The sequence below is a fragment of the Triturus cristatus genome, chromosome 10, assembly GCF_964204655.1.
Source record: "Triturus cristatus chromosome 10, aTriCri1.1, whole genome shotgun sequence".
NCBI classification, from domain to species: Eukaryota; Metazoa; Chordata; class Amphibia; order Caudata; family Salamandridae; genus Triturus; species Triturus cristatus.
The window spans coordinates 1,237,459,222-1,237,484,962 of record NC_140593.1 but is presented as its reverse complement, the minus strand read 5'-3'; the positions used below and the strand labels follow the sequence as shown (position 1 = coordinate 1,237,484,962).

The window sequence follows — 25,741 nt, the reverse complement described above, 5'->3', positions numbered from 1 at the left end:
TAGTGGGTGCAGTTAGGTGATGGCGTGGGATGGGTAGGACATAGCCAATCCGGATAAGAAGTGTGGGCTTGTCCATTGTGATGCTGTTGAAGTTAGTGAAGATGGGGCTCCAGAGGTGACCGCCGTCATGGTTCGGGTTGTTCACTTGCTGGGTGAGTGAGGGTTGACAGATACTCCAATTTGTTGTTTTTACAGAGGACGGTTCACACATGAAGGGGGATGAAGACATTTCAATACGATCAGGAAGTCTACAATCAGGTTAGGATGGCAATTGGCGTGCATCTCCCCAATTTCTTACCCGCTCTGACTTGATGTGCTCTGGGGCCCTGCCAATCAGGACCCCAGGGCCCGTGTTCTTTCCCCACAACAAAACCCAATTGGCATCTCTGGCCACATGTCAGCCCCTGGTAAATGGTACCATAGGTACCCAGGGCACTGTGACCAGAGAATGCCCCTAAGGACTGCAACACTTATTGTGCCACCTTTAGAGGCCCTGTACCCTAACACACACACACACACACACCCTTTGCAGGCTGAGTGACCTGGTGCAGAACCAAACAAAGAGTCGACATGGCACACATCCCTGTGTGCCATGCCCACAAACCACTGCCCTGGCATACATCAGTCACCACTCTAGCTTGGTGCCCTATGCCAGTGGTGAGGTACAGGTGCATGAGCCCTGTACCCCTGCAGTACCCAGGTCCATTCCTGGGCCCTGTAAGTGCAGTGCTGCCATTAAGAGTATATGGTGCTCAGAGGTTGTCATTACGAACTCCACAGCACCATAATGGCTGCACTGAAGACTGGGAAGTTTGGTATCAAACTTCTCAGCACATTAAACCCACACTGATGCCAGTGTGGGATTTAATGTAGAATGTACCACATACTGCATCTTAGAGATGCCCCCTGAAAAACGACCAATTACCTGTGACCACCAGACATGTTTCTGGACCCCTGGGTCGAGAGCTGCTACTCTCAAGAGCCTGAAACAATGCACATCCTGGGACGAGGTGCCAAGTCTCCTCCTCCGGTATGGGCAGGGTCCACGAAGGGGAAGCTTGAAAGGCATGCCGCCTTTCTGAGCCTCTCCAGACCATTTGCTGCTTTCAGCATCTGGTCCCCACTTATTCTACCCCCCACTTTGGGCGGGAGAACCGGCGGGAAATATAAGTGAGGAAGAAAGGTGTGCCCACCTCTGCCAACTCCACCCCTAAGGTGGGGGAGGCGAGGTGAAGCACAACCTCGAGTCCCCGGCATCTTGAGGATGGGGGACCCAGCCAACCAGGAACAGGCTCCTGCCCCCCTCCCACTGGAGAGTGGCAGAATAGCAGGTGTACCCACCCCAGGGAAGGGACCCATTGGTCCCTGCCCTTTACCTACCTGTAACGCCCCTAATGTTAGTATTTAGGGGCACCCTGAACCTTCCTTCCTCAGATTCCCGCAACCTAAGAAAAAGGACGAAAGAAGACGCCCAGCAGAGGGGACAGCAGAGAACAACTGACTTGGCCCCAGCCCTTCTGCAGTTTCCAGAGATCCTGCGCCAAAAATAGTCTTTTCCTGCAGCTAGCAACCTCCAGAACCCCAGGGAGGACTGACTGCCTTCAACAAAAACCGGATCTCCTGTCAACAGCAGCCCTGTTCAAAAGAAACTCTGTAAACACACTCTGAGCCTGCTGAGAACAAAAAAACCAGATGCCTGAAACTACCACTGCACCAGTCGTCAACGGCCCAAGTTAGAGTAGCCCACTGGTCCCAGCGAGGTCCCCTAGTGCTCCAGAGTCCGAGTCCACCATGGGTTGACCCCTCCAGGACTCCTCGATGTCGCCTGCAGCCTCTGCACAGTGACCGCTCCCAACCGGGCGTGGCCGGTAAGGTGAAATCCGACCTCAAAAGACATCCCTGCATCCAGCCGCTGTGCGCCCTGGAGAAAAGAACCCAAGGTGCATCTACGTCCCAGAGTCCTCCAACTTACCTGCCCAGCTGTTGGTTCCTCCCGGAAGTCTTCCTGGACCGAGCCTGCAGCTGAAAACCAAAACCAAAAATCTCCATTGAAATCAACAGGGCACCCAACCTCAAAACAGCACCCTGCACCTGGCTGCCCTAGCGCCGCTGAGGGTGCCCCTTTGGTGCTAATTTGGTCCCCAACTTGCCCTGAGCTTACCCTAGGAGCTATGCTCCCACAACCCCGTGGCCTGCTTGCCAGCCGCCACCAACCAGAGCCCCCCTATCCTCCATAGGATAACATTGGGCCTCAACACTCTGCACCCGGCCGCCCTAGTGCCACTGGGGGTGCAACAACAGTGCATCGCTGACCCTGGGAGACCCCCGAGTCTAACCCAGAACCTTAACTCAAAAGACAGATTACTTACCTCGAGACCGATAACTCACTTTTCCTCATAGGATAACATTGACAGTTTTTCTCCCAAAAAGTTTCCAAGTGTCGACTTTTGAAAACTAAGAATATTCCTTAAAAATCACACAAATAACCTAACAGAATTTTCTCAACTGTTTGCAGGAAAGGTCCCAGTGCTGAACCAAGGTGTCCAGCACAGAGTAAGAAAAGTAACTAAAAAGTAACTTACCTGTGAATTGAATTTCCTTCCATAGGATAACATTGGGGGTTCTTTGTGAAAAAGTTTGTGTCAACTTTTGAAATACAAAATTATTCTTTAAAAATCCTACAAACTACAAAAACATCATTACTTTCCTGTTTTAAGTAGATGTCCCAGTGCTGAATCTAGGAGTCCAGCACTGGATTACAAAAGTTACGCAAAAGTAACTTACCTGCTAAGTGAATTTCCTTACATAGGATAACATTGGTGATTCAATGTGAAAAAGTTTCTAAGTGTCAACTTTTGAAATGCAATAATAATCGTACCTTTAACCAAAACGCATTTACTCACCTGTTTTCAGGAAATGTCCCAGGGCTAAATCTAGGATCCAGTCCTGTGGTTAGAAAAGTAATCTGAAAAGTAATTAACTGCATTTTACTTAAAAAGTCCATTCAATTGAATGTACTATACCTGCAATGTGTTGCAATCTGCTTTCTTAAACCTGTAACCAAAACCAGTAATACTGCAATTCTGAACTGTGTTCATACACGTCAATTACTACTGCAAAGTATTTATATGCTTACCTGTACCAGGCTTGCTTGGTTCTAGAAATAAAACAGTGTATTTTTTTATACAAAACAATTGGCCTAGAGTTCAGTTATTGAGTGTGTGAGACCATTTGCTGACTGTGTACAACAAATGCTTTACACTGTCCTCTGATACTGCCTTACTGCGCGACCAAGCTACCACTTTAGAGAGTAAGGTTATATCTAACTTTAGCCTCTGCCAAACCTCTGGGGACTGTGGACTCCATACACACTGTACCTCACTTTGGTGCTGTATATATAGAGCCAGATTCTTACACTACTGTATTTGGAAACAAGGTTAAAGGAACATTTTACAGAGGAGTCTGTTAACAATTTCTATTTGGATAGTAATTTTAGTTCGAGTAGAAATGCTATATGCCAAAAACCAAAACTCTTGGACAATTAGTTTGCCATTTTCTGTTTTTGGGACAGTGCACCAATCTGAAGGGGCAGTCAAACGATAAACAAGTGCACCTTGAATATCTACATTTTGTCCTATTTCCACTCATGGATACAACACCAATACAATGAATTAAAATGAAAACCAACTCGGACAACCTCTGAATCAAGTCAAGCTGGTCTGCACATACATGGGATTGCAATCTAAGAGCTGCAACTTGGGTGCACATTCCTGTGCATGAGGATTCACAGGAATGTGCAAGTAATAGTGAGGCTGTCTGAGTGAGCCCTAGAACGGTTAGATGCCTCTATTTCACATGGAGCGCATGAGGCAGCACTTACCTGCTTTGCATTTTGCCTTTTAATTTAGTAGTCTGAGGCTGGTCCTCAGGAAGGCAGTCAGGTGAGATGGCTTCACACTGCAGCCGCCTCTGCTGTTCCAGGTTATACTCCCGCAGCTCAGCCAACAGGGTACCTGTAAAGAAAACACAATAACATTATCTTCTATTTCTGCACTTTGTTCCACCCACTTCCTCAGTTTTTAACAGCCAAAGCCGATGAAGTGGTTTGCCTTAAAAGTAGTTTTAGTGTTCATAGGGACACAGCGGTCCCTATGCACCCACCTTTCCCATAAATCCTTCCCTATATGGAGGCAGAAATAGAGGGTAAGAATGCTGAAGCGGTAGGTGTTTGGCAAGTCTATGGATGTTGCTCTTGCACTAATTCATTATTACATTACACTTCCTCCATATTTATGGAATGTCCAATTGCATACTAGGAAACCACAGCACCCGTCCACAGAACAGATCCAGGACCTCATTTCTAGCCACCCTACACACGACTGGTGATAATGCAAGAAGAGGCAGGTGCAAAACCAAGCAGAAGGCCTAGCCAAAGAGATCTTTCAGTAGCGTTGTCCTAACAAAGGACCTACTACTATAAATGCTCAAGGAATATGCAACTTTGCAAATACTGGATGCAAAAATCATTTATAACTGCTGTGACCATTGTTGCACGAGCACGGAGGCCCTTAAGAGACAAAGACGTTCAGCCAAACAATACTTCAGAACGCAGAGTATGACCTAGAAAGCTACGGATGTGGATTTGTTTGTTAAGATTTCCATTACTTGTCAGAGCTCACATCTAAACAGGAAGAGCTTACTTTCCCTTGATAAAACTTTTTTCTGGTAGATACTTTAACCGCAGACTCCTCACCTTAACAATATCAGACACCAGACTGGATGGGGATATTCTCCCTGCAATGACTCCCGGCCAGAGCGCAGTAGTCTTGTGTGGCACAATGGTGATCTCGAATCACCAAGGCAGTGACAGGCTGCAGACAGGAGCCACTCCTGTGCAGCGGTGTCAGTATTGTGGCATTTCTCCTTCCACATCCTTTGACGTGAAAAACGTTAAACAAATTGTAGGTAGCATTGTGCCAAAATCTTAATTACGTTGGGCAGATCCACGCACAGAATGAGAATGGAGGGAAGGTTGTGAGGTAACTGCGGTTACAGAGAGTATCTATCAGAAAGAGCAATTATTAAAGGTAAGTAAGTTGTCCTTCGGAGGATGCTTCTAACCGAAGATTTCTCACCTTGTGAAGGACCGATTGGGCAAAATGCCCCTCTCAACGGACCGGACTGTCAAGGCAATAGTGCCTCGCAAACATGTTCATTGAAACCCACTTGGCTGTGTGACAAATGTTCAGGACAGGCACTCCGCGTGCTGATGCATTAGTAGGGGCTTTGACCCTGGTAGAATCAGCACACAAGCCTTCTGGGACACGTTTTTTCACCAGTGCAAAGCAGATTTATGTGCAGAGAACAATCTGTGGTCTGTATTTGCACTGCTTCACCCTTATTTGCACCCAGAAACCTTACAAAAGTGATGTCTTCACGCAGGGTACCTTGTTACGATCAATACAGAAACTCAGTGTCCATTTAGGACCAAAATAAGTGAGTCTCTCTTCCTCCTTAGAGGGATGAAGTATAGTAAACAATGCCTGAAGGGTGATGGCCTGGCTGACATGGAAGAAAGTATAAACATGTCTTCTTCTTGTGCCTTCTCTTGGATCCATGCAAAGTCGACGACCTCGAACTTGGATCTCTTACGACCTCTTTTCTCCTTTCTCACCTTGGACATGTAGAGTTTGGCCTCTCTCTCCTTCAGCGCCTTAGGGTTAATTTTTCTACAGGATGAACAACTCTTCATCGTCGTGATCACTGGAGGAGCACCAGAGAAAGTCATCATGCAGGTCAGTAATAGACATGTGACCGTCGCATTCCTTGCAGGGCTTGAAACCTGACTTCCTAGGAACATAGTCGAAACAATAACAAATAAAGTCTCGAAACAAAGTAGCAGTTTAAAGACAGGAGAGTCCTAGAAAATCCATTAGCTTGTAGCGTGGAAAAAAAGGAACTGACGTCATCACGCCGACGTTGTCTTCTTATGGCTCCGGTGACGTCATGCAGAGCCGCGTGCGGAGCCATGACGCTGAGACGACCTCGTCGGCGCAGAGAGCTACGAAAAAATTCCGGAATGCTGGCGCAGAGGGGATATTCATAAGGTGAGGAATCCACAGGCAGAAGTATCCATCAGAAACATATTTTAGCAGTAGAGAGTGCAGTGTGCTAAAGGCGACGTTGCGGACGTGTAATGGAAGGAAGAGTTCTAATATCATGCAATAAAGTTATAGAGAGGGTAAGTGGAAGAAAGTGATAAAATGGTTTTCTATAGCGCGGTCCCTATGAAAGTCCAATCATTTCGTATGGAAGGACAATCACGAAGTAAATGGAGAAGATCACAATTAACTTCTGAGCATCTCCAACATTTAGAATGCGACAACAATCCTGCTTCTTGTAATTTCAAAGGGGTCCAATAACAGTCATGTAAGATTTTAAAAAGACAGAATTTCAAGCGAGCTTCTCGAGTACCTTTATCGAGATCTTCCAATATATCCGCCCATACATTATCTTCAATAGTAATGTGTAGGCGTTCCTGCCATTTCATTTGAAGAGCTTTAGCAAGTGGTTGTGAGAATAAGTAAAGAGTTAAAACACCATACAAGCCTGACATCACTCCTTTGTGTCGCCCCATATACAGAGATAACCCGGTATTGGTGAAGGGTTTAATATCGAGTGGGGAAGAACCTAAACATCTTCTTAGACAGCGCTGTAGCTGTGAGTATTGTGGTATTTGATGTGATGGGAGATCAAATTCTTTATGAAGCAAGTCAAAGGATTTTAGTTCCCCATTTGATAGGACCTGATCAAGTGTATGAATGCCACATGATATCCAAGTAGGGCATTGAAGTGCTTTACTATTTATTTGAATACTTTCATTGTTCCAAAGTGGAGCTTTATAATGCAAGCGGTAAGAACTTTGTACAAGCTGACGTGCTCGATGCCATGCTTGATAAGTAGCTTGCATCACTGGATGTGGAGGAGAAGAATGTGGATGTCGAATATCAAAGAAAGTTAATGCCATTGTTTCGATTGAGAAGAGAATGTTCTATTTGAACCCATTGTGGAGGGTCTGTTGAGTTTGGGAGTAAAGCACAAGTTACTTACCTTCGGTAATGATATATCTGTATGAGACATTAGTTAGGGATAGATTCCTTACCTTAGAATTACCCCAGGCATCAGACTGGATCAGTAAAGTCAGCAGTACCTCTAAGCGTCGGAAGGTGACGTCGGCATCGTGGTCGCCGGGATGACGTCGCGCTAGCTACTTAGACGCTGCCCTCGCGTGCCTACCTCAGTTCTGTACACTACTTTTCGCGCCAGAAAAGCAGAGCCATGCAAGACACTGACCACTGGTGCACAAAACTAGGGCCCTGAAAGGATGACCTTGATCCTAGAAATCAGTTTGCAGAACGGGGAGGATGGGTGGGGCGGTAAGGAATCTATAACTAACCTACGTTTCCTACAGATATATCATTACCAAAGGTAAGTAACTTGTTCATCTGAAAGAAACAGTTAGTTATAGATTTCTTACCTTAGAATAGATACCGCAGCAATTTCAACCCCGGAGGTGGGTCTGCGTACTAAGTTCACACCATAAAGTCCTGGAGAACAGAACAGCCAAAGAAGCCTTCCCTCTGGATTTGGCTGTCCAGGCAGTAGTGTTGTGTAAACGTATGCAGTGATGCCCACGTAGCTGCCTGACCGATGTCATGTAGAGGGACTCCTCGTCGCACAGCAGTAGGGGCTGCAGTCGCCCTGGTGGAATGGGCGCGTAGCCCCACTGGAGGACCCTTTTTTGCTAGAGAATAGCAGGCTTTAATACACAAAATGACCCATCTAGAAATGGTCTGCTTGTGTATGGCCCGACCTTTCTTGGCGCCCATGTAGCTAACAGCGTTGGTCATCCACCGGGAACTGTTTGGTGCGATCCAGATAGAAGGAAAGCGCATGATTTGGGTCAAGACGGTGGAGCTCACTTCCTCTTTAGAAGGATGCAGAGACGGAAAGAAGGTGGGCAAAGTGATTGTTTGCCCGATATGAAAGGATGTGACCACCTTGGGAAAAAAGGATGGAGAGTCAGAAAATGAGGCTTGGATGAAAGAGCCTGTAGCTCACTCACTCTTTTTGCAGATGTGATGGCTAACAGGAATGCAGTCTTTAGAGTTAAGAGTCGTAGAGGACAGTTGTGAAGTGGCTTAAAGGGAGAGCACATCAAATAGGTCAAGACCAAATTCAAGTCCCACTGAGGCATAACAAAGGGGATAGGAGGAAAGAGATGAGTAATGCCTTTTAAGAAACAATTTACAACGGGGGACTTGGAGAGAAGGCTGATCAGGAAGCCTTAGAAAGGCAGAAATGGCTGACAAATAGCCTTGGTTATGCCCAGAGCAGAGCCCTGCTGGGCCAAAGAAAGGAGGAACAAGACAACCTCAGAAAGAGGTGAAGAAAGGGGATCCACAGCCTTTGCAGTGCACCATGCCACAATCTTGTTCCATCTGCAGGAGTATACAGTCTTAGTGGAGGGACGCCTGGCTGCCAAGATTGCATCACAGACGTCGGAGGCAAGTCAAATGACGTCAACTGCCACCGCTCAATATCCACACAAGGAGGTGGAGGCTGGACAGGTTCGGGTGGAGGACTGTCCCCTGCTGCTGCGACAGAAGATCCTTCCGAAGAGGCAGTCTGATTGGAGGATCGATGGCCATGTTGAGCAGCTTGGGATACCAGACTCTTTGTGCCAAATCCGGAGCCACGAGAATGACTTGGGCCCGGTCGCGCTTGATCTTCTTCAGCACTCTGGGCACAAGTAGTATAGGCGGAAAGGCATACAACAGACCACAACTCCACTCGCAACGAAAAGCATCACCTAGCGAGTTCCGCCTTGGAAATTCCAATGCACAGAATTGCTGACATTGCGCGTTCCCTTCGGTGGGGAACGGATCTAACCAAGGCTCTCCCCAGTGCAGAAAGAGACGTTGCACCACCGCCCAGTGAAAACGGCATTCGTGACCCATCATGCACCTGCAGCGGAGTTTGTCCACTCTGGCGTCCAGTGAAGCTGCCAGGTGTTGAACCACCAGGGATATGGCCTGATGTTCCAGCCATGTCCAGAGACGGCGGGCCTCCTGACATAGGGTCCACGACCCCACCCTGCCTTGTTTGTTGCAGTACCACATGGCGGTGGTGTTGTCCGTGAACACCTGCACTACTTTTCCCCAAAAAGAGGGAAGGAAGTCTTTGAGTGCAAGACGGATCGCCAGAAGGTTGATTTTTTATTTTACAGAGTTTTATATGGCGCCAACTTGACCCGAATCGGGTATCGGAGCGCTTTACAGAGCTCCAGTTGCATTACATGAGGGCACATTCATTTTTGTTAGGCACTAGGAGATTAAGTGATTTGCTCAGAATCACAGGATGTCCAGCGTCATTGTCAAGACTCGAACCCAGTTCCCCAGATTCGAGGTCGACCGCCCTAGCCGTTAGGCCAACTCCTCTCCCCTAAGATGTGGAGCCTGGACTCCGCTGGAGACCAGAGGCCTCGGATCTCCGCCTCTCCCATATGGCCGCCCCATCCCAGAAGGGATGTAACTGTCACCACTGTGTGTTCTGGTTGGGGGAAGGGAGAGGGACCTGCCGTTGACCCAATCCTGGTTTGTGAGCCACCACTGCAATTATTGTGCAGTGACCTTCAAGATCTGGATGCAATCGGACAGATTCCCCTGATGCTGCGCCCACTGGAACTTCAGGTCCCACAGTAGATCCCGCATATGCCACCTGGCATGATCGACCAGTACGATGCAGGAGGTCATGAGGCCCAGCAGCCTCAGGGTCATCCTGACCGAAACTCGGAATAGATGCTGAAAGATTGGAATCATAGCCCGAATATCCCGGACTCGCTGTTTGGGAGGATAAACTTGAAACTACCTCATGTCCAGAACCGCTTCAATGAAGGAGGAGCTTCTGAGAGGGGGTCAGGTGTGACTTCGGCACGTTGATGGAGAACCCCAGCGAATGCAGGTCGGCCGTAGTCTGGAGGTGGGAGACAACAGCCGAGGGGCGCTGGTAAGGCCAAAAGGGAGCACGGTAAACTGAAAGTGCTCGTGGCCTACCATGAACCACAGGTATTGCAGGTGGGCCAGCAGGACGGGGATGTGAAGTAAGCGTCCTGCAAGTGAAACGCTACCATCCAGTCTCCAGGGTCTAGGGCATACAAGACCTGAGCGAGCGTCAACATCTTGAACTTCTCCTTCTGGAGGAAGCGGTTGACGTTCCTGAGAACCAAGAAAGGACGCAGGCCCTTATACTTCTGGGGTACCAGAAAGTAGTAGGAATAGCAACCATGACCACCTTCTGCGTCAGGAATGTGCTTGATGGCTCCCATGGCAAAGAGAACCGGACTTCCTGTTGGAGAAGGCCCAGATGATCCTCCGACATACGATGGTACTGAGGTGGCATGGCTGGAGGGGTAGCCTCGAAGGGGAGGGAGTAGCCCCTTTGGATTATCTGCAAAACCCACCTGTCTGACGTGATTGCGCGCCAGTGGGGGAGGTGATGACGGATCTTGCCGCCCCCTGGCGATTGATAGGCCTGAAATGTCGGGCTAGGAAGGTTTGGAGGCTGAAGCAGAGGGAGGGTTGGTGGACTGGCCCGCGCGCTGGCCCCCAGAAACACGGCGGTGGTTCCCACATCCCCGGCCGCACGAAGGTTGGGGAGCCTGCGTCGGCCTGTGGCTCTGAGCGGGACATAGTGGGGCACCCCTTCTGTAGCCACGAAAGGTGCGAAAAGCAGAAGCGCACGGCAGTTGGAGAGGCCCAAGGACTTGGCCGTAGCCTGTGAGCCCTTGAAACGCTCTAGAGTGTTGTCTAGCTTGTTGCCAAAATGGCGACGGCCATCAAGGGGCATGTCCATAAGGGTGTTCTGGACATCCCCAGAAAAGCCAGACTCTCATATACAGGCGTAGTGTCGAAGGGCTTCCGATGTGGAAATCGTCCTGCCTAGAGAGCCAGCGATATACAGCCCACAACGGGTGGTAAACTTTGCTGCGTCCCTCCTGGCGGCAACAGCCTGGAAGAGTACGGTCCGGGTCTCCTCCGGACACTGAGGCAGCACATGTGCAACCTTGTCCCACACAGAGGGGCAATAACGGCTCAATAGACATGCGGTGTTTACCGACCGCAGTCGCAAGCTGGCGGAAGAAAAAAATCTTCTTTCCAAGATGATCCAGGTTCTTGTATTCCCTATCTCGTGGAGCGTTAGGGAATGTGCTCTTGGAGGTAGAGGCTTTGACCACCAAGCTCTCAGGGTGGGGTGTTGGGAGAGTAAAGTGGGGTCGCCCGGGGCCGGGCAGTGGCGTCCGGCAATCATCCCATCCACGGGAGCCCCCATGTTGGGCCTGGACCAGGTGCACAAAAGGACGTCAGTTAGGGCTTCATTAAACAGCCGCAGGGGCCCCGAAGAGCTCGCTTGCGGCTGATGCAACTCTGTCAGGAGGTTATTCCTGACAGACACTGTAGGGAGCTCGAGGTGGAGAGCCTCCGTCGCCCTACCCAACACCACTGCATAGGAAGCTCCCTACTCCGTAGCCACGGTAGGAGGAGACAACATGCCAAGGTCTGGGTAGGTATTGAGACCACTGGCATCCCCCAGGTCCTCTCTCCAGTCCAGGTCATAATACAACTGGTCACCTGACCACTCCCAATCCTCCTCCTCGTCCTCTGGGTGCCAATCTGGCCTGAAAGGGACCCCAGGAGTCACGAGGGGCACAAAGACGCCACTCAGCTCCGGATCCGGCGTCAGGCGACGCCGGTCCTGCTCCGTGTCCAAGTCAGGATGGAGACCGGGGTCAACGCCGGCCGGGGGCACGACCGGCGTAGAGTGCGGGTGCGGTGCCGAAGGAAGCGGCTCCGGAGGAGGTGTAATGCGGTCAACTGGCGCCAATCCGGATCCAGGCCTGGATACATGGGGGCCCTGCAGCGCCGGGGCCAGAGCCGCCAGCGCAGAGGGCCTAGGACCCCCAACCGAGTCCGAGGGGCCTGAAGGCACACTGGCAGTCAGGCTGCACAAAGATGGCATGCATCGCCTCATAAAACAGACGAAGCTGGGCAGGGGTCGCTCCGGGTCCTGGGAAGGGAAAGAAACTGAGTCAGCACTTCAGGCTACGCAAGCGGAGCGGCACCGCCCTCATCCCTTGTCACGTCAGCCGGCCGACGGGAAGAAGTCGAAGAGCGACAATGCTTCTTCGACTTCTTGTGCTTTGATTTACCTGACCCGAGCGCGAAGACTTGGATGACAAGTGGTGATGGTTCCGCAACCGGTCCCTCGAACTCCCTCGCGACCAGGAACTCGAACGGCGTGGAGCTGACTGCCGGTGCTCAAGAAGCTTTCGGGACTGCTTCTGCAAAGACTTCGGAGCCATGGTCCGGCAGTCAGAGCACGACTTGGGGTCGCGTTCGCGCTCCAGGCAAGAGAGAGACACGCTGGTGCAGATCCGTCACCGACATCAGTCAGGTACAGGAACCGCAAGCCATGAAGCCAGGCATCCCTATGTGCAACAGGAGTCGGTAGGACCCAAAAAGACGTCTACAAAAGTCGCTCAAAAAGTTCAGTCAAAAAGTGACTGGAGGTACTGCTCGCTCTGGATCTGCGCTGGCTGGCACGGAAAAAGAAAGAACTGACGTCAGAGCGTGAGGGTGGCGTCTAAGTAGCTACCCCGACGTCATCCCGGCGACCATGACGCCAACGACTAATGCGGAGCCGAACAACGCCACCTTCCGACGTGCAGAGGTACTGCTGACGAAAAACTTTCCGGATCCAGTCGAACGCCTGGGGGTAATTCTAAGGAAAGGAATATATAAGTGTTTCTTTCAGATACATAGATTAGTAGAGTGAGTGAGGAAGTGGATAGAAAGTGAGTGTAGGAAAGTAGGATCTGCCTTCATGGATACCCCCACTTTTTGCTTGGTGTCTGTATGTTTTTGACCTAGTCCGACTGAGATCCTGCTAATCAGAATCCAATTCACTGTGCTTTCTCCATAAGTTTACCACGGTAAGTAATTCTGTACATCCACAATTGGCTACAGGTGTACGCTTGTAAGTCCCTGGAATATGGTACCAAGGGCATAGGTACACCAGGGGTCTTCCATGGACTGCGGCATGTATTGTGCCCCCCATGGGAGAGAAATGAAACTGACTACAGGCCTGCCATTGCAGCCCGTGTAAGTTTGTGTTTGCACCGCTCACAACAGATATAAGTTTCCTTATATCTGAGGTCAATGTACCTAAAACCTATAAGTCACCCCTAGGGCAGGCTCTTCAGTCCTTAGGGCAGGGTGCTTGGTTATAAGTGGGAGGGTGCTCCTGCATGAGCAGGACACCCCATACAAACCCCAGAGTAAATTGTCAAGGGTTTGTAAGTGCGGTCAGCCATTTTAATACATATAGTGGATATCAGTCATTACGAGATGTCCAACTATATAATGGCTTCACCGAACCCGGTCACGTTTGGTATCAAACATGTTGGAATCATATCCCAACACTGATTCCAGTGTTGGAAGTATGATCCCATGTACTGAGGGGATCTCCTGGGGTACCCCTCCTGAACTCCCGGTGACAGCCTTTCAGGGTCTGAAAGCAAGCTGATGCTACTGCCGACCACAGACATGGTTCTGCCCTCCTGCTGCTGAGGTTGAGCAGGGGAAGGTAGAACATTAGGTTTTCTGTCGCAGGGAGGTGTGACCACCTCCAGAGACAGGACTTCGTCTATTGGGCTGGGGTAGGGGGGGACTTTCCAGCGCCACCAAACAGCTGTGAAGGGCACATTTGATGCCCTCCTTGCATACTCCAGATTGAGCCAGTTCAGGGAGCCCTTGGCTACCGCTCTGGTGTGAAACTGGACAAAGGACATAGGAGCATGCTCCCCTCTGCCCAGCCCCATCTATGGGAGGAACCCTCGTTGTTCTAACCTTTCCTGTAGGGTACTAAAGGACTTAACTGTGGGTGGGCCCTCAGATTCGTTGTAGGACAAGACTCAAGACTGAAACCATGTCACTCTTCGACCGTCTGGGAGCTTGGGCTTTGCTTGGAACCGAGACTGCATTAAAGAAGACTCCTGCTGCTTCTGGTCTCACTGTTCTGCAAGTCTTCTTCGGTGTATGTGCTTCATCCAGGTTCTTTTGACAGACCTGTGGGCATCAAGGACACCCAAAGTAATCTCCCTTGGACTGAAGGAGTCACTCTCCTGCATCTGCAAGCACCACAACAAAGCTGACTCCTGTGGTCCCACGGACTTCCTGAGGCCCAGCAACACAGGTGGTGGTTCTGCAACTTCCTTGAGGCCTGACCTGTGCTATCAGCAGTTTGGAGGACAGTACCCCTCGTCGGTACCGCTCAAACCAAACCCCTGTGCACTGTGTCAACTTGTCATTGCCAAGTCTTGTTGGCTCTGCACTCCAGAGATTTTAAGGCTACAAGAAGCTCCAGCATCTCTTCACTCAAGGCTCAGCATCCTCTGCAACGTTGGCCTTCATTCTTGGTGAGCTGCTCAAGGTACTTTTGCGACTCCTGTGCCTTCGGCTTGTGTGTCTTCCTGAGGGTCTTCTCCTGCTCCAGTAGGCTCCACTGCTTGGCCAGGCCCTTCTCTGACTCTCCTGCTTATAGCGAGTCCCATTCACCTTGCTAGTCCCAACGTTGCTCCTTCTTCGTTCTCCATGCCAGTTGCAACTACCAAAGCTTGTTGGTGGTCCTGCCGGACACTAACCACCTAGTCACCGACATCTGACGTGGGACAACTCGTGTATGGCCCCTGGTCTTCCTCCGAGCCACTTGGTCCTCACAGCTGCAGCAACAACGTCACCGTCAACTCGTCTGAACAGTCCGACATCTGGGGGCATTGCTCTTCCGTGCCTCCTGGTCACTCGAGTGGCATAGACTTGGTCCCTTCTGATTGCAGGTTCTTCACTTCCAGAACCTATCCTTGGATAAAATCTGACTTCTTCACCTTCTCCAGAGGCGCTTTCTTCCAAGTCTTCTATTGCAGTCTACAGAGGTTTCCGACATCTCTCCACCCCTATGCACCTTGCTTCCCTGGTGCAAGTAACCTGGCTCCCTGGGCATCCACGGGTGGGGTGGCTCTCGAAAATTTTGTCACCCAAGGGAATTTTTCGGGGTCCTCTGGGAAGGGTCCTTCTGCAAAACTGCATCCGCGACTTCTCCACTGACTTTCTTTGGTCACTCGATGTGTTCCGAGTGTGCACACAGCCGTCGTGGGGTTCTTGGGTACTTACCTTGGGTGGTCCCTTGAGTCCCTGGCTCGTCTGAGTCTTCTGGTCCAAGTTACGTTCTTTTCTACAGTTCGCATTCAACTTTCTTAGTATATGGTTTGGTCTCCCCCTGGTGACCACTGTATTTTGTGCTACTTACCTTATTGCATTTGAAGTATTTTGGCGTTTTGTCTTAATATCTCAGTATAGGAGATATACCAATGTGTTAGTCAGTGTTGTGTAATAAATAGAACTATTTTTATATAAAAACTGTGTTGTTCTCTTTAATTTAACTTGCACAATACGGTTAAACTGGCAAAACAAGCTGCTTAACACACCTGCAAGATAGGCCTGAAGGCTGCTCACCACAACAAACACTTTAAGAGATTTTTATAGTTATCAAAGACCACTAAAATCACAATAAAGGTTGCCTGGATTAGTGCAAAGTGCTTCACTTCAATACGTATGCACCATATACTTAGCCAGCCTCCTACAGAGAGGAATCGCAGCAATGCAGGTATCTAGCATGGACTGGTGAGGCCTGGTAGCTCCGACAGGTAGGTGCATAGAAAATGAGGAACTGCAACCTCTGCTATCGTAGAAGAGGTGACGGCTGGCAGCTCTGAGAAGTGACTAGACAGTGAGTAATAACTATATGAATATGTAGGTAAAGGTAGTAAGAGCTGGCAGCACCAACATGGAAGTGCTGGAGGCAGTCATCTGCTTACCTATCTGTTTGCAAAGTGTGTAGCCTAGGTGCCGGCCTCCACTCAGAAGCAGTTTTAAGACGGTGTCCCGGGTTGTCGGGTCTCCACGGGATAGCTGTAGTAAGACATTGGCAGCATCTTCCAAGCCTTCTTCCGAACAAGAGTGTGAAGTAAGCACCTGCGGAAAGAAGAACATGTCATGCAAAAGCTGGCAATCCAAGCACTTTGATGTGGAAGGCAGGCAGCCCTGCATGCAGCAACAGTTATTGACCTCTACCGTAAGATCCTTTCACCCTATGGCCTTCTACTGGAAGCTTGCTATGAATGCCAGGACGGTCCGATTCATATCATTGATCATGAACGAGAAAGAAGAAGCTCATGACAACTGGGAGTTATCAGTGGAATGAAGATCAACAAGTTACTGACCTTGGGTAATGTTCTTTCTGGTAGAGATTATCTAGCAGCAGACTACGCACCTTCTGAATACTGGAATGGATCCAGAACCTTTTTCATAGTACATCTGTGTGCCGGAACGTGGAGCCGTGAGGATCTACAGGCACACCTTTCTGGAAGTGATGTGGGGGCCTATCAAGGCGCTATTCCAGTGTGCTGTCATCTGTTTCTTTCGAGATTGTTCTCTCTGCCAGACTTGAAGTCCCAAACTCAAATCACTACATCAGTTTGCAGATTTCTAGACGCGAGCTCTGATGAAGAGGTAGAGTCCAATCACAGAACAGGAAGGATGGGCCGGTCAGTGAGAAATCTGTGGCTAGATAGTCTCTACCAGACAGAGCGTTAGAGAGAGAAGTAACTTGTTTTAATCATGGATTCTTCTAGACGTACGTTCCTCACCTTTTGAATAGGTGCTTGTGAGGAAATAAAGTATTATAAGGTGTGGTTGTGCGACCTCACAATGTATAACACTTACCAACCCCTTTAGGTCCAGTAGGTTTCATTTGTCAAACCTTCAACTCAATGCTGTGTAGTTGTGGCCCTAAGCAGCAAGGCTTACACAAAGGAACAAGAGTGAAGCATTTATAAAGTATTAAAACATTTGAAGACATCGACAAGACAACAAAGAGATCCAACACCAAAATAGACTGCATTTTTATGTATTTTTAGACACCACAATGAAAAAGATCTTAAGGAAAGTGCCTCTTTGTGATGTGGTCACCCCAACTTTTTGCCCTAGTACTGATGCTTTTTGACTGAAAGTGCACTGGGTCCCTGCTAACCAGGCTCCCCGCTAACCAGGCTCCCCGCGCCAGTGCTCGTTCCTTTAAAAGAAGGTAAATGTCCAATTGAAACCCAACTGGCAAGGATTTAAGAACTCCTGTATGTCCCTTGTAAATGGAACCCCTGGTACCCAGGGAATGTGCACTAAAGAGGGTCCTCAAGGTCCGCAGCACCCCTGTATGTCCATTGTAAATGGAACCCCCGGTACCCAGGGAATGTGCACTAAAGAGGGTCCTCAAGGTCAGCAGCACCCCTGTATGTCCATTGTAAATGGAACCCCCGGTACCCAGGGAATGTGCACTAAAGAGGGTCCTCAAGGTCAGCAGCACCCCTGTATGTCCATTGTAAATGGAACCCCTGGTACCCAGGGAATGTGCACTAAAGAGGGCCCTCAAGGTCCGCAGCACCCCTGTATGTCCCTTGTAAATGGAACCCCCGGGACCCAGGGAATATGCACTAAAGAGGGTCCTCAAGGTCAGCAGCACCCCTGTATGTCCCTTGTAAATGGAACCCCCGGTACCCAGGGAATGTGCACTAAAGAGGGTCCTCAAGGTCAGCAGCACCCCTGTATGTCCCTTGTAAATGGAACCCCCGGTACCCAGGGAATGTGCACTAAAGAGGGTCCCCAAGGTCCGCAGCACCCCTGTATGTCCCTTGTAAATGGAACCCCTGGTACCCAGGGAATGTGCACTAAAGAGGGTCCTCAAGGTCAGCAGCACCCCTGTATGTCCCTTGTAAATGGAACCCCTGGTACCCAGGGAATGTGCACTAAAGAGGGTCCCCAAGGTCAGCAGCACCCCTGTATGTCCCTTGTAAATGGAACCCCTGCTACCCAGGGAATGTGCACTAAAGAGGGTCCTCAAGGTCCGCAGCACCCCTGTATGTCCCTTGTAAATGGAACCCCCGGGACCCAGGGAATGTGCACTAAAGAGGGTCCTCAAGGTCCGCAGCACCCCTGTATGTCCCTTGTAAATGGAACACCCGGGACCCAGGGAAGGTGCACTAAAGACGGTCCTCAAGGTTCGCAGCACCCTTGTATGTCCCTTGTAACTGGAACCCCTGCTACCCAGGGAATGTGCACTAAAGAGGGTCCCCAAGGTCCGCAGCACCTCTGTATGTCCCTTGTAAATGGAACCCTCGTTACCCAGGGAATGTGCACTAAAGAGGGACCTCAAGGTCCGCAGCACCCCTGTATGTCCCTTGTAAATGGAACCCCCGGTACCCAGGGAATGTGCACTAAAGACGGTCCTCAAGGTCCGCAGCACCCCTGTATGACACTTGTAAATGGAACCCCTGGAACCCAGGGAATGTGCACTAATGAGGGTCCTCAAGGTCAGCAGCACCCCTGTATGTCCCTTGTAAATGGAACCCCCGGTACCCAGGGAATGTGCACTAAAGAGGGTCCTCAAGGTCAGCAGCACCCCTGTATGTCCCTTGTAAATGGAACCCCCGGTACCCAGGGAATGTGCACTAAAGAGGGTCCTCAAGGTCCGCAGCACCCCTGTATGTCCTTGTAAATGGAACCCCTGGTACCCAGGAAATGTGCACTAAAGAGGGTCCTCAAGGTCAGCAGCACTCCTGTATGTCCCTTGTAAATGGAACCCCCGATACCCAGGGAATGTGCACTAAAGAGGGTCCTCAAGGTCCGCAGCACACCTGTATGTCCCTTGTAAATGGAACCCCTGGTACCCAGGAAATGTGCACTAAAGAGGGTCCTCAAGGTCCGCAGCACCCCTGTATGTCCCTTGTAAATGGAACCCCTGGTACCCAGGGAATGTGCACTAAAGAGGGTCCTCAAGGTCAGCAGCACCCCTGTATGTCCCTTGTAAATGGAACCCCCGGTACCCACGGAATGTGCACTAACGAGGGTCCTCAAGGTCAGCAGCACCCCTGTATGTCCCTTGTAAATGGAACCCCTGGTACCCAGGGAATGTGCACTAAAGAGGGTCCTCAAGGTTAGCAGCACCCCTGTATGTCCCTTGTAAATGGAACCCCCGGTACCCACGGAATGTGCACTAACGAGGGTCCTCAAGGTCAGCAGCACCCCTGTATGTCCCTTGTAAATGGAACCCCCCGGTACCCAGGGAATGTGCACTAAAGAGGGTCCTCAAGGTCCGCAGCACCCCTGTATGTCCCTTGTAAATGGAACCCCCGGGACCCAGGGAATGTGCACTAAAGAGGGTTCTCCAGGTCCGCAGCACTCCTGTATGTCCCTTGTAAATGGAACCCCCGGTACCCACGGAATGTGCACTAAAGAGGGTTTTCAAGGTCAGCGGCACCCCTGTATGTCCCTTGTAAATTGAACCTCCGGTACCCAGGGCATGTGCACTAAAGAGGGTCTCCCAGGGCTGCAGCACCTCTGTATGTCCCTTGTAAATGGAACCCCTGCTACCCAGGGCATGTCCACTAAAGAGGGTCCTCAAGGTCAGCAGCACCCCTGTATGTCCCTTGTAAATGGAACCCCTGCTACCCAGGGAATGTGCACTAAAGAGGGTCCTCAAGGTCCGCAGCACCCCTGTATGTCCCTTGTAAATGGAACCCCCGGTACCCAGGGCATGTCCACTAAAGAGGGTCTCCCAAGGCTGCAGCACCCCTGTATGTCCCTTGTAAATGGAACCCCCGGTACCCAGGGAATGTGCACTAAAGAGGGTCCTCAAGGTCCGCAGCACCCCTGTATGTCCCTTGTAAATGGAACCCCCGGGACCCAGGGAATGTGCACTAAAGAGGGTTCTCAAGGTCTGCAGCACCCCTGTATGTCCCTTGTAAATGGAACCCCTGCTACCCAGGGCATGTCCACTAAAGAGGGTCTCCCAGGGCTGCAGCACCCCTGTATGTCCCTTGTAAATTGAACCCCCGGTACCCAGGGCATGTCCACTAAAGAGGGTCTCCCAGGGCTGCAGCACCCCTGTATGTCCCTTGTAAATTGAACCTCCGGTACCCAGGGCATGTCCACTAAAGAGGGTCTCCCAGGGCTGCAGCACCCCTGTATGTCCCTTGTAAATTGAACCTCCGGTACCCAGGGCATGTCCACTAAAGAGGGTCTCCCAGGGCTGCAGCACCCCTGTATGTTCCTTGTAAATTGAACCTCCGGTACCCAGGGCATGTCCACTAAAGAGGGTCTCCCAAGGCTGCAGCACCTCTGTATGTCCCTTGTAAATGGAACCCTCGTTACCCAGGGAATGTGCACTAAAGAGGGTCCTCAAGGTCCGCAGCACCCCTGTATGTCCCTTGTAAATGGAACCCCTGCTACCCAGGGAATGTGCACTAAAGAGGGTCCTCAAGGTCCGCAGCACCCCTGTATGTCCCTTGTAAATGGAACCCCCGGTACCCAGGGCATGTCTACTAAAGAGGGTCTCCCAAGGCTGCAGCACCCCTGTATGTCCCTTGTAAATGGAACCCCCGGTACCCAGGGAATGTGCACTAAAGAGGGTCCTCAAGGTCCGCAGCACCCCTGTATGTCCCTTGTAAATGGAACCCCCGGTACCCAGGGAATGTGCACTAAAGAGGGTCCTCAAGGTCCGCAGCACCCCTGTATGTCCCATGTAAATGGAACCCCCGGGACCCAGGGAATGTGCACTAAAGAGGGTTCTCAAGGTCTGCAGCACCCCTGTATGTCCCTTGTAAATGGAACCCCTGCTACCTAGGGCATGTCCACTAAAGAGGGTCTCCCAGGGCTGCAGCACCCCTGTATGTCCCTTGTAAATTGAACCTCCGGTACCCAGGGCATGTCCACTAAAGAGGGTCTCCCAGGGCTGCAGCACCCCTGTATGTCCCTTGTAAATTGAACCTCCGGTACCCAGGGCATGTCCACTAAAGAGGGTCTCCCAGCGCTGCAGCACCCCTGTATGTCCCTTGTAAATTGAACCTCCGGTACCCAGGGCATGTCCACTAAAGAGGGTCTCCCAGGGCTGCAGCACCCCTGTATGTCCCTTGTAAATTGAACCTCCGGTACCCAGGGCATGTCCACTAAAGAGGGTCTCCCAGGGCTGCAGCACCCCTGTATGTCCCTTGTAAATTGAACCTCCGGTACCCAGGGCATGTCCACTAAAGAGGGTCTCCCAGGGCTGCAGCACCCCTGTATGTCCCTTGTAAATTGAACCTCCGGTACCCAGGGCATGTCCACTAAAGAGGGTCTCCCAGGGCTGCAGCACCCCTGTATGTCCCTTGTAAATTGAACCTCCGGTACCCAGGGCATGTCCACTAAAGAGGGTCTCCCAGGGCTGCAGCACCCCTGTATGTCCCTTGTAAATTGAACCTCCGGTACCCAGGGCATGTCCACTAAAGAGGGTCTCCCAGGGCTGCAGCACCCCTGTATGTCCCTTGTAAATTGAACCTCCGGTACCCAGGGCATGTCCACTAAAGAGGGTCTCCCAGGGCTGCAGCACCCCTGTATGTCCCTTGTAAATTGAACCTCCGGTACCCAGGGCATGTCCACTAAAGAGGGTCTCCCAAGGCTGCAGCATGCATTATGCCATCCTAACGGACCCACACACACACTGCATGCAGACTGCCATTGCAAGCTGCGTGAAAGGGTGCAAGCACTGCTGAAAACACAACATGGCCCCCTAACTGTGTGCCAAGCCCCTGTGCACTGCATATACTATATGTAAGTCACCCTTACAGCAGGGCTTAGAGCCCTAAGCCAGGGTGCATTATATTATATGTGAGGACATCTATACATGATATCTTCCACTGCCACGACACTGCAAGTGATCAGGCAGCCATCTTAAGCATATGTACTGGGCACTGGTCATTACGAGTTAGCCAGCTACATAATGGCTTCACCGAAAATAATGGTGTTTATATCAAACACCTTATCTTAATAAATCTGTACTGATGCCAGTACTAGATTAATTATGACATGCACCAAGAGGGAACTGAGGACTTTACCACCAACTGGCACCAAACCCTGCCTTGCTGCTGGAACCTTGACAATAGCACTTATGTGACTCATCCAAAAGATGAACTCCTCCCAAAAGCTGTGGAGGGCTGTCCAGCAACTTCAAAATCCAAGAAGCATCTCCCTTGGGGTGGAGGTGCCATCCCATGCATCTGCAGGCACCAAAAGCATATGTCTGGTAAACCGTGATGTTGGCCATCGGGCCCACTGAAGGAGCAGCGAGACCAGAGGAGGACCCAGAAGCCCTAAGATGTCAGCTCTGTCGAGGTTCGATTTGCTAGACCCTCCAGGTGCCCCCTCACCCTCCCTACCAACAATACCCTGACTACCGGGGCACTTGAGCCCACCAAGGCTTGTTTGTGTCCAGTCCAAACACAAACATTACCACAAAGACTTACCTGCACGTCGAGGGACTTCGAGAGAGACTAGCTGCACACCGAGAGTGACCCTGCTTTGCTTCTTTTCCATCCTCTGCAGGTATACCAACATCTGTGAGCCTCCAACGCTAAAGTGGCCCAGCAGCTAGCCCCTCTGCACCAGCGCCCCACAGCCACAGTACACGTCTTCTGCCCGTGTCCCCTTGGTGTAGGAGTCCCCATGAGCCCCGCCCCCCCTTGTGTTCGGCCAGACTTGACCCCTAGTCCCCCTTTGCAGACACGGTTGATTTGACAGGTCCCTGTAAACTTTGACAGATAACCTCGCTCAAGTTTACCATCGCGACCACTCTGCACCCGGACACACCAGGGCAGGTAAACCTGGACTGCTGGTGGTAGTTTGGACCTTGACCCCCAATCACCTTAAATCCTAAAGGGTACTCTTTACAACCATTTGCAAATAACTGAATGCAGTACATTTTTCTAAATTGGCCTCAGATTTCTTATTGAGTGTGTCATTTATTGACTGAGTTCAACAAATACTCAACACTCCACTCTGACAAGCCTAAACTGCTCGACTACAAAACGACAAATAGAACACTTTGGGATTGCTGAACAAGTTACTTACTTTCGGTAACATCTTATCTGGTAGAGACATAATCTAGCCGCAGACTACTTATCTTTGAATTTCCCCGGCATCAGACTGGATCCTGAAGATAGTTCTCCAAGCAATACCCCTGTACGCCGGTAGGTGGCGTCAGTCCACTTCACGTGACATTGTCGCCTCTGTCGTTGTGACGTCTGCGTCACCTATATAGGCACCGCTTCAGTGCACGGACATAAGTTATTTTTCATGACTTTTCACACCGGAAGCACAAAGCCATGAAGTGCATAGACACTGGTGTGTTTGAAAAACTATGGCCCCGAAAGGGATCAGCCCTGACCCTAGAAACCTGTCTGCAGTGCGGAGAGGATGGGTGGGTCGGTAAGGAATCTGGGGCTAGATTATGTCTCGACCAGATAAGGGGTTACCAAATGTAAGTAACTTATCCATCTGATGGAGGAATCTAGCTGCAGATTCCTTACCTTTGGATATTTTGTCCAGGCAGTAGTGCTTGCTAAGTGTGTGCAGGGATGCGGACGTTACTTCCTGTTAGACCCGGCCATCGTACCATAGCTAGACCTGACCCCTGCACCTCACATCAGCCCCAAACCCACGGCCTAGCCGATCCTCCCCACCAGAACTCACACGCACCCAACCCGGACTTCCCCGTCCATGGCCTTCCTCCCTTCAGCCACACCGGGCCCGCGTGCCCACTTCATGCACCAAGATGGCTGCCCGGCCCCAGCGCGACCCTGGCCTAGAGGCGCCACTCCGGCTGGAGGGCATCGCGCTCCCCTTGGGATGAGAGAGGGAGGAGCAGTTTCTATCACACCTCTGCGCTTCCCTGGGACGGTGGGTTTCGATCGACCTGCCGGCCTCCCCAAGGGCTGGCTCCACGCCTGCTGGGTGTCTGGGACTCCTCCCGACCCGGCCCTGGAAGGATCAAAAGACAATAGCAGGAAACCCCAACAAGCAGCCCCCCAGGTGACAAGACCCCTGCCTGCACAGACTCTGGACATCAAAGAGGGGTCGCCCTATAACAAGGGGTGCTCGGGGACCGTCCGGCAGATTCGCCTTGGAACACCTGAGCCCTGCTGAGTGACTCGCGGCTCCCTGAAGATCGTAAGACCTCCGAACTGGTACCCGAGCCCTGCTGAGTGACTCGCGGCTCCCTGAAGATCGTAAGACCTCCGAACTTGTGCTTGAGCCCTGCTGAGTGACTCGCGGCTCCCTAAAGATCGTAAGACCTCCGAACTTGTGCTTGAGCCCTGCTGAGTGACTCGCGACTCCCTAAAGATCGTAAGACCTCCGAACTTGTGCTTGAGCCCTGCTGAGTGACTCGCGGCTCCTCGAAGATCGTAAGACCACCGAGCTTGTATCCGAGCCTGGCTGAGTGACTCGCGGCTCCTGCAGACTCTCTTGGTCCCGCCGGACCCCACGACGACAAGCGTATCCCCCAGCTCGAGGATTGTGAGCTGTGCGCCGGGTACGCTCCTGCATTTGATCCATATCCCCAAAGACTGTCCCGCTACCCCCCTCCAAGACTCTGAGAGCCCACGCTCTGCTTGTATATATATTTGCTGTGCAGATCATAAAGATCCTACTACTCTAACTTGATAAAGATTTGCTCGTAAGAACTCCTCGTGTGGTGTCCCTCTGTCGTGTGGTGCCGAGTGTGCGATCCTAGATACGAGGTTCCTCCCGGAGGAATCTCTCACCAGTGCCCGGCTACGATACTTCGAGGGTGGGTCTCAGGGCAGTCAGGGCCCCCTCCGGGCCCCTCTGAGGTCGCATTCTAACACTTCCTAACAAATATCTAGGACTGGGACTCCACGTTGCCACACTGTGGTAGCAGCCTTAACTCTGGTGGAATGAGCCCATAAGCCTTCAGGAGGCCGCTTTTTGGCCAGAGCATAGCAATTTTTGATCCAACATACCCCACGAAGAGTTGGTCATTCACCCAGAACTCTTTAGTGTGGTCAAGGTAGAACGAAAATGCTCTTTTTGGGTCCATATGGTAGAGTCGCTCCTCTTCCTTAGAAGGGTGCGGAGGAGTGTACAAAGTGGGCAAGGTGATAGACTGCCCTACAAGGGATGGTGTTACCACTTTCAGTAAGAAAGAGGCATAGTGCAAAGCACCAACTTATCAGGGAAGATGGTCAGGTAAGGAGGCTTGGATGACAGAGCCTGCAATTCGCTCACCCCCTGGCAGAAGTTATTGCCACTCAAAAGGCTGTTTTGATGGTAAGCAGCCGGAGGGGGCAGTTGTGCAGATGTTCGAATGGAGCACACATTAGGAAGCTGAGAACCAAATTAAGGCCCCAATGGAGCATGATGAAAGGGGCAGGTGCGAACATATGTACAAGCCACTAAAGAAATCGATTTACAATAGGGGATTTAAATATGGAGGGTTGGTCTAGCAGTCTCAAAAAGGCAGCCAGTGCCGATAGGTACCCTTTCAGAGTGCAGAGAGCAGAGCCCTGCTGTGCTAGGGTCAAAACAAAATGTAGTAGCAGAGAGAGGGAAGCAGAAAGAGGATCAATAGATCATTCCGTACAATATTTAACAAATTTGTTCCACTAGCAGGCATGCACGGTCTAGGTGGAGGGCAGCCGGGCCACCAAAATAACATTTCAGACTTTGGGAGGAAGGTCATT

The 25,741-nt window shown here is 50.9% G+C and overlaps 1 protein-coding gene across 5 annotated transcripts in view; it reads right to left on the bottom strand.

Annotated features, from left to right (window-relative positions):
• Positions 1 to 25,741, bottom strand: part of HUWE1 (HECT, UBA and WWE domain containing E3 ubiquitin protein ligase 1) — a 1,878,220-nt gene that overhangs the window by 176,344 nt on the left and 1,676,135 nt on the right. For all 5 annotated transcript variants that reach the window (XM_085629865.1, XM_085629862.1, XM_085629866.1 and 2 more), the window contains 2 exons: positions 15,992 to 16,148; positions 3,881 to 4,013 (listed from right to left, as the gene is read on the bottom strand). In XM_085629865.1, coding sequence (XP_085485991.1) covers positions 3,881 to 4,013; positions 15,992 to 16,148 — 290 coding nt within the window. The remainder of the gene's footprint in view (positions 1 to 3,880; positions 4,014 to 15,991; positions 16,149 to 25,741) is intronic.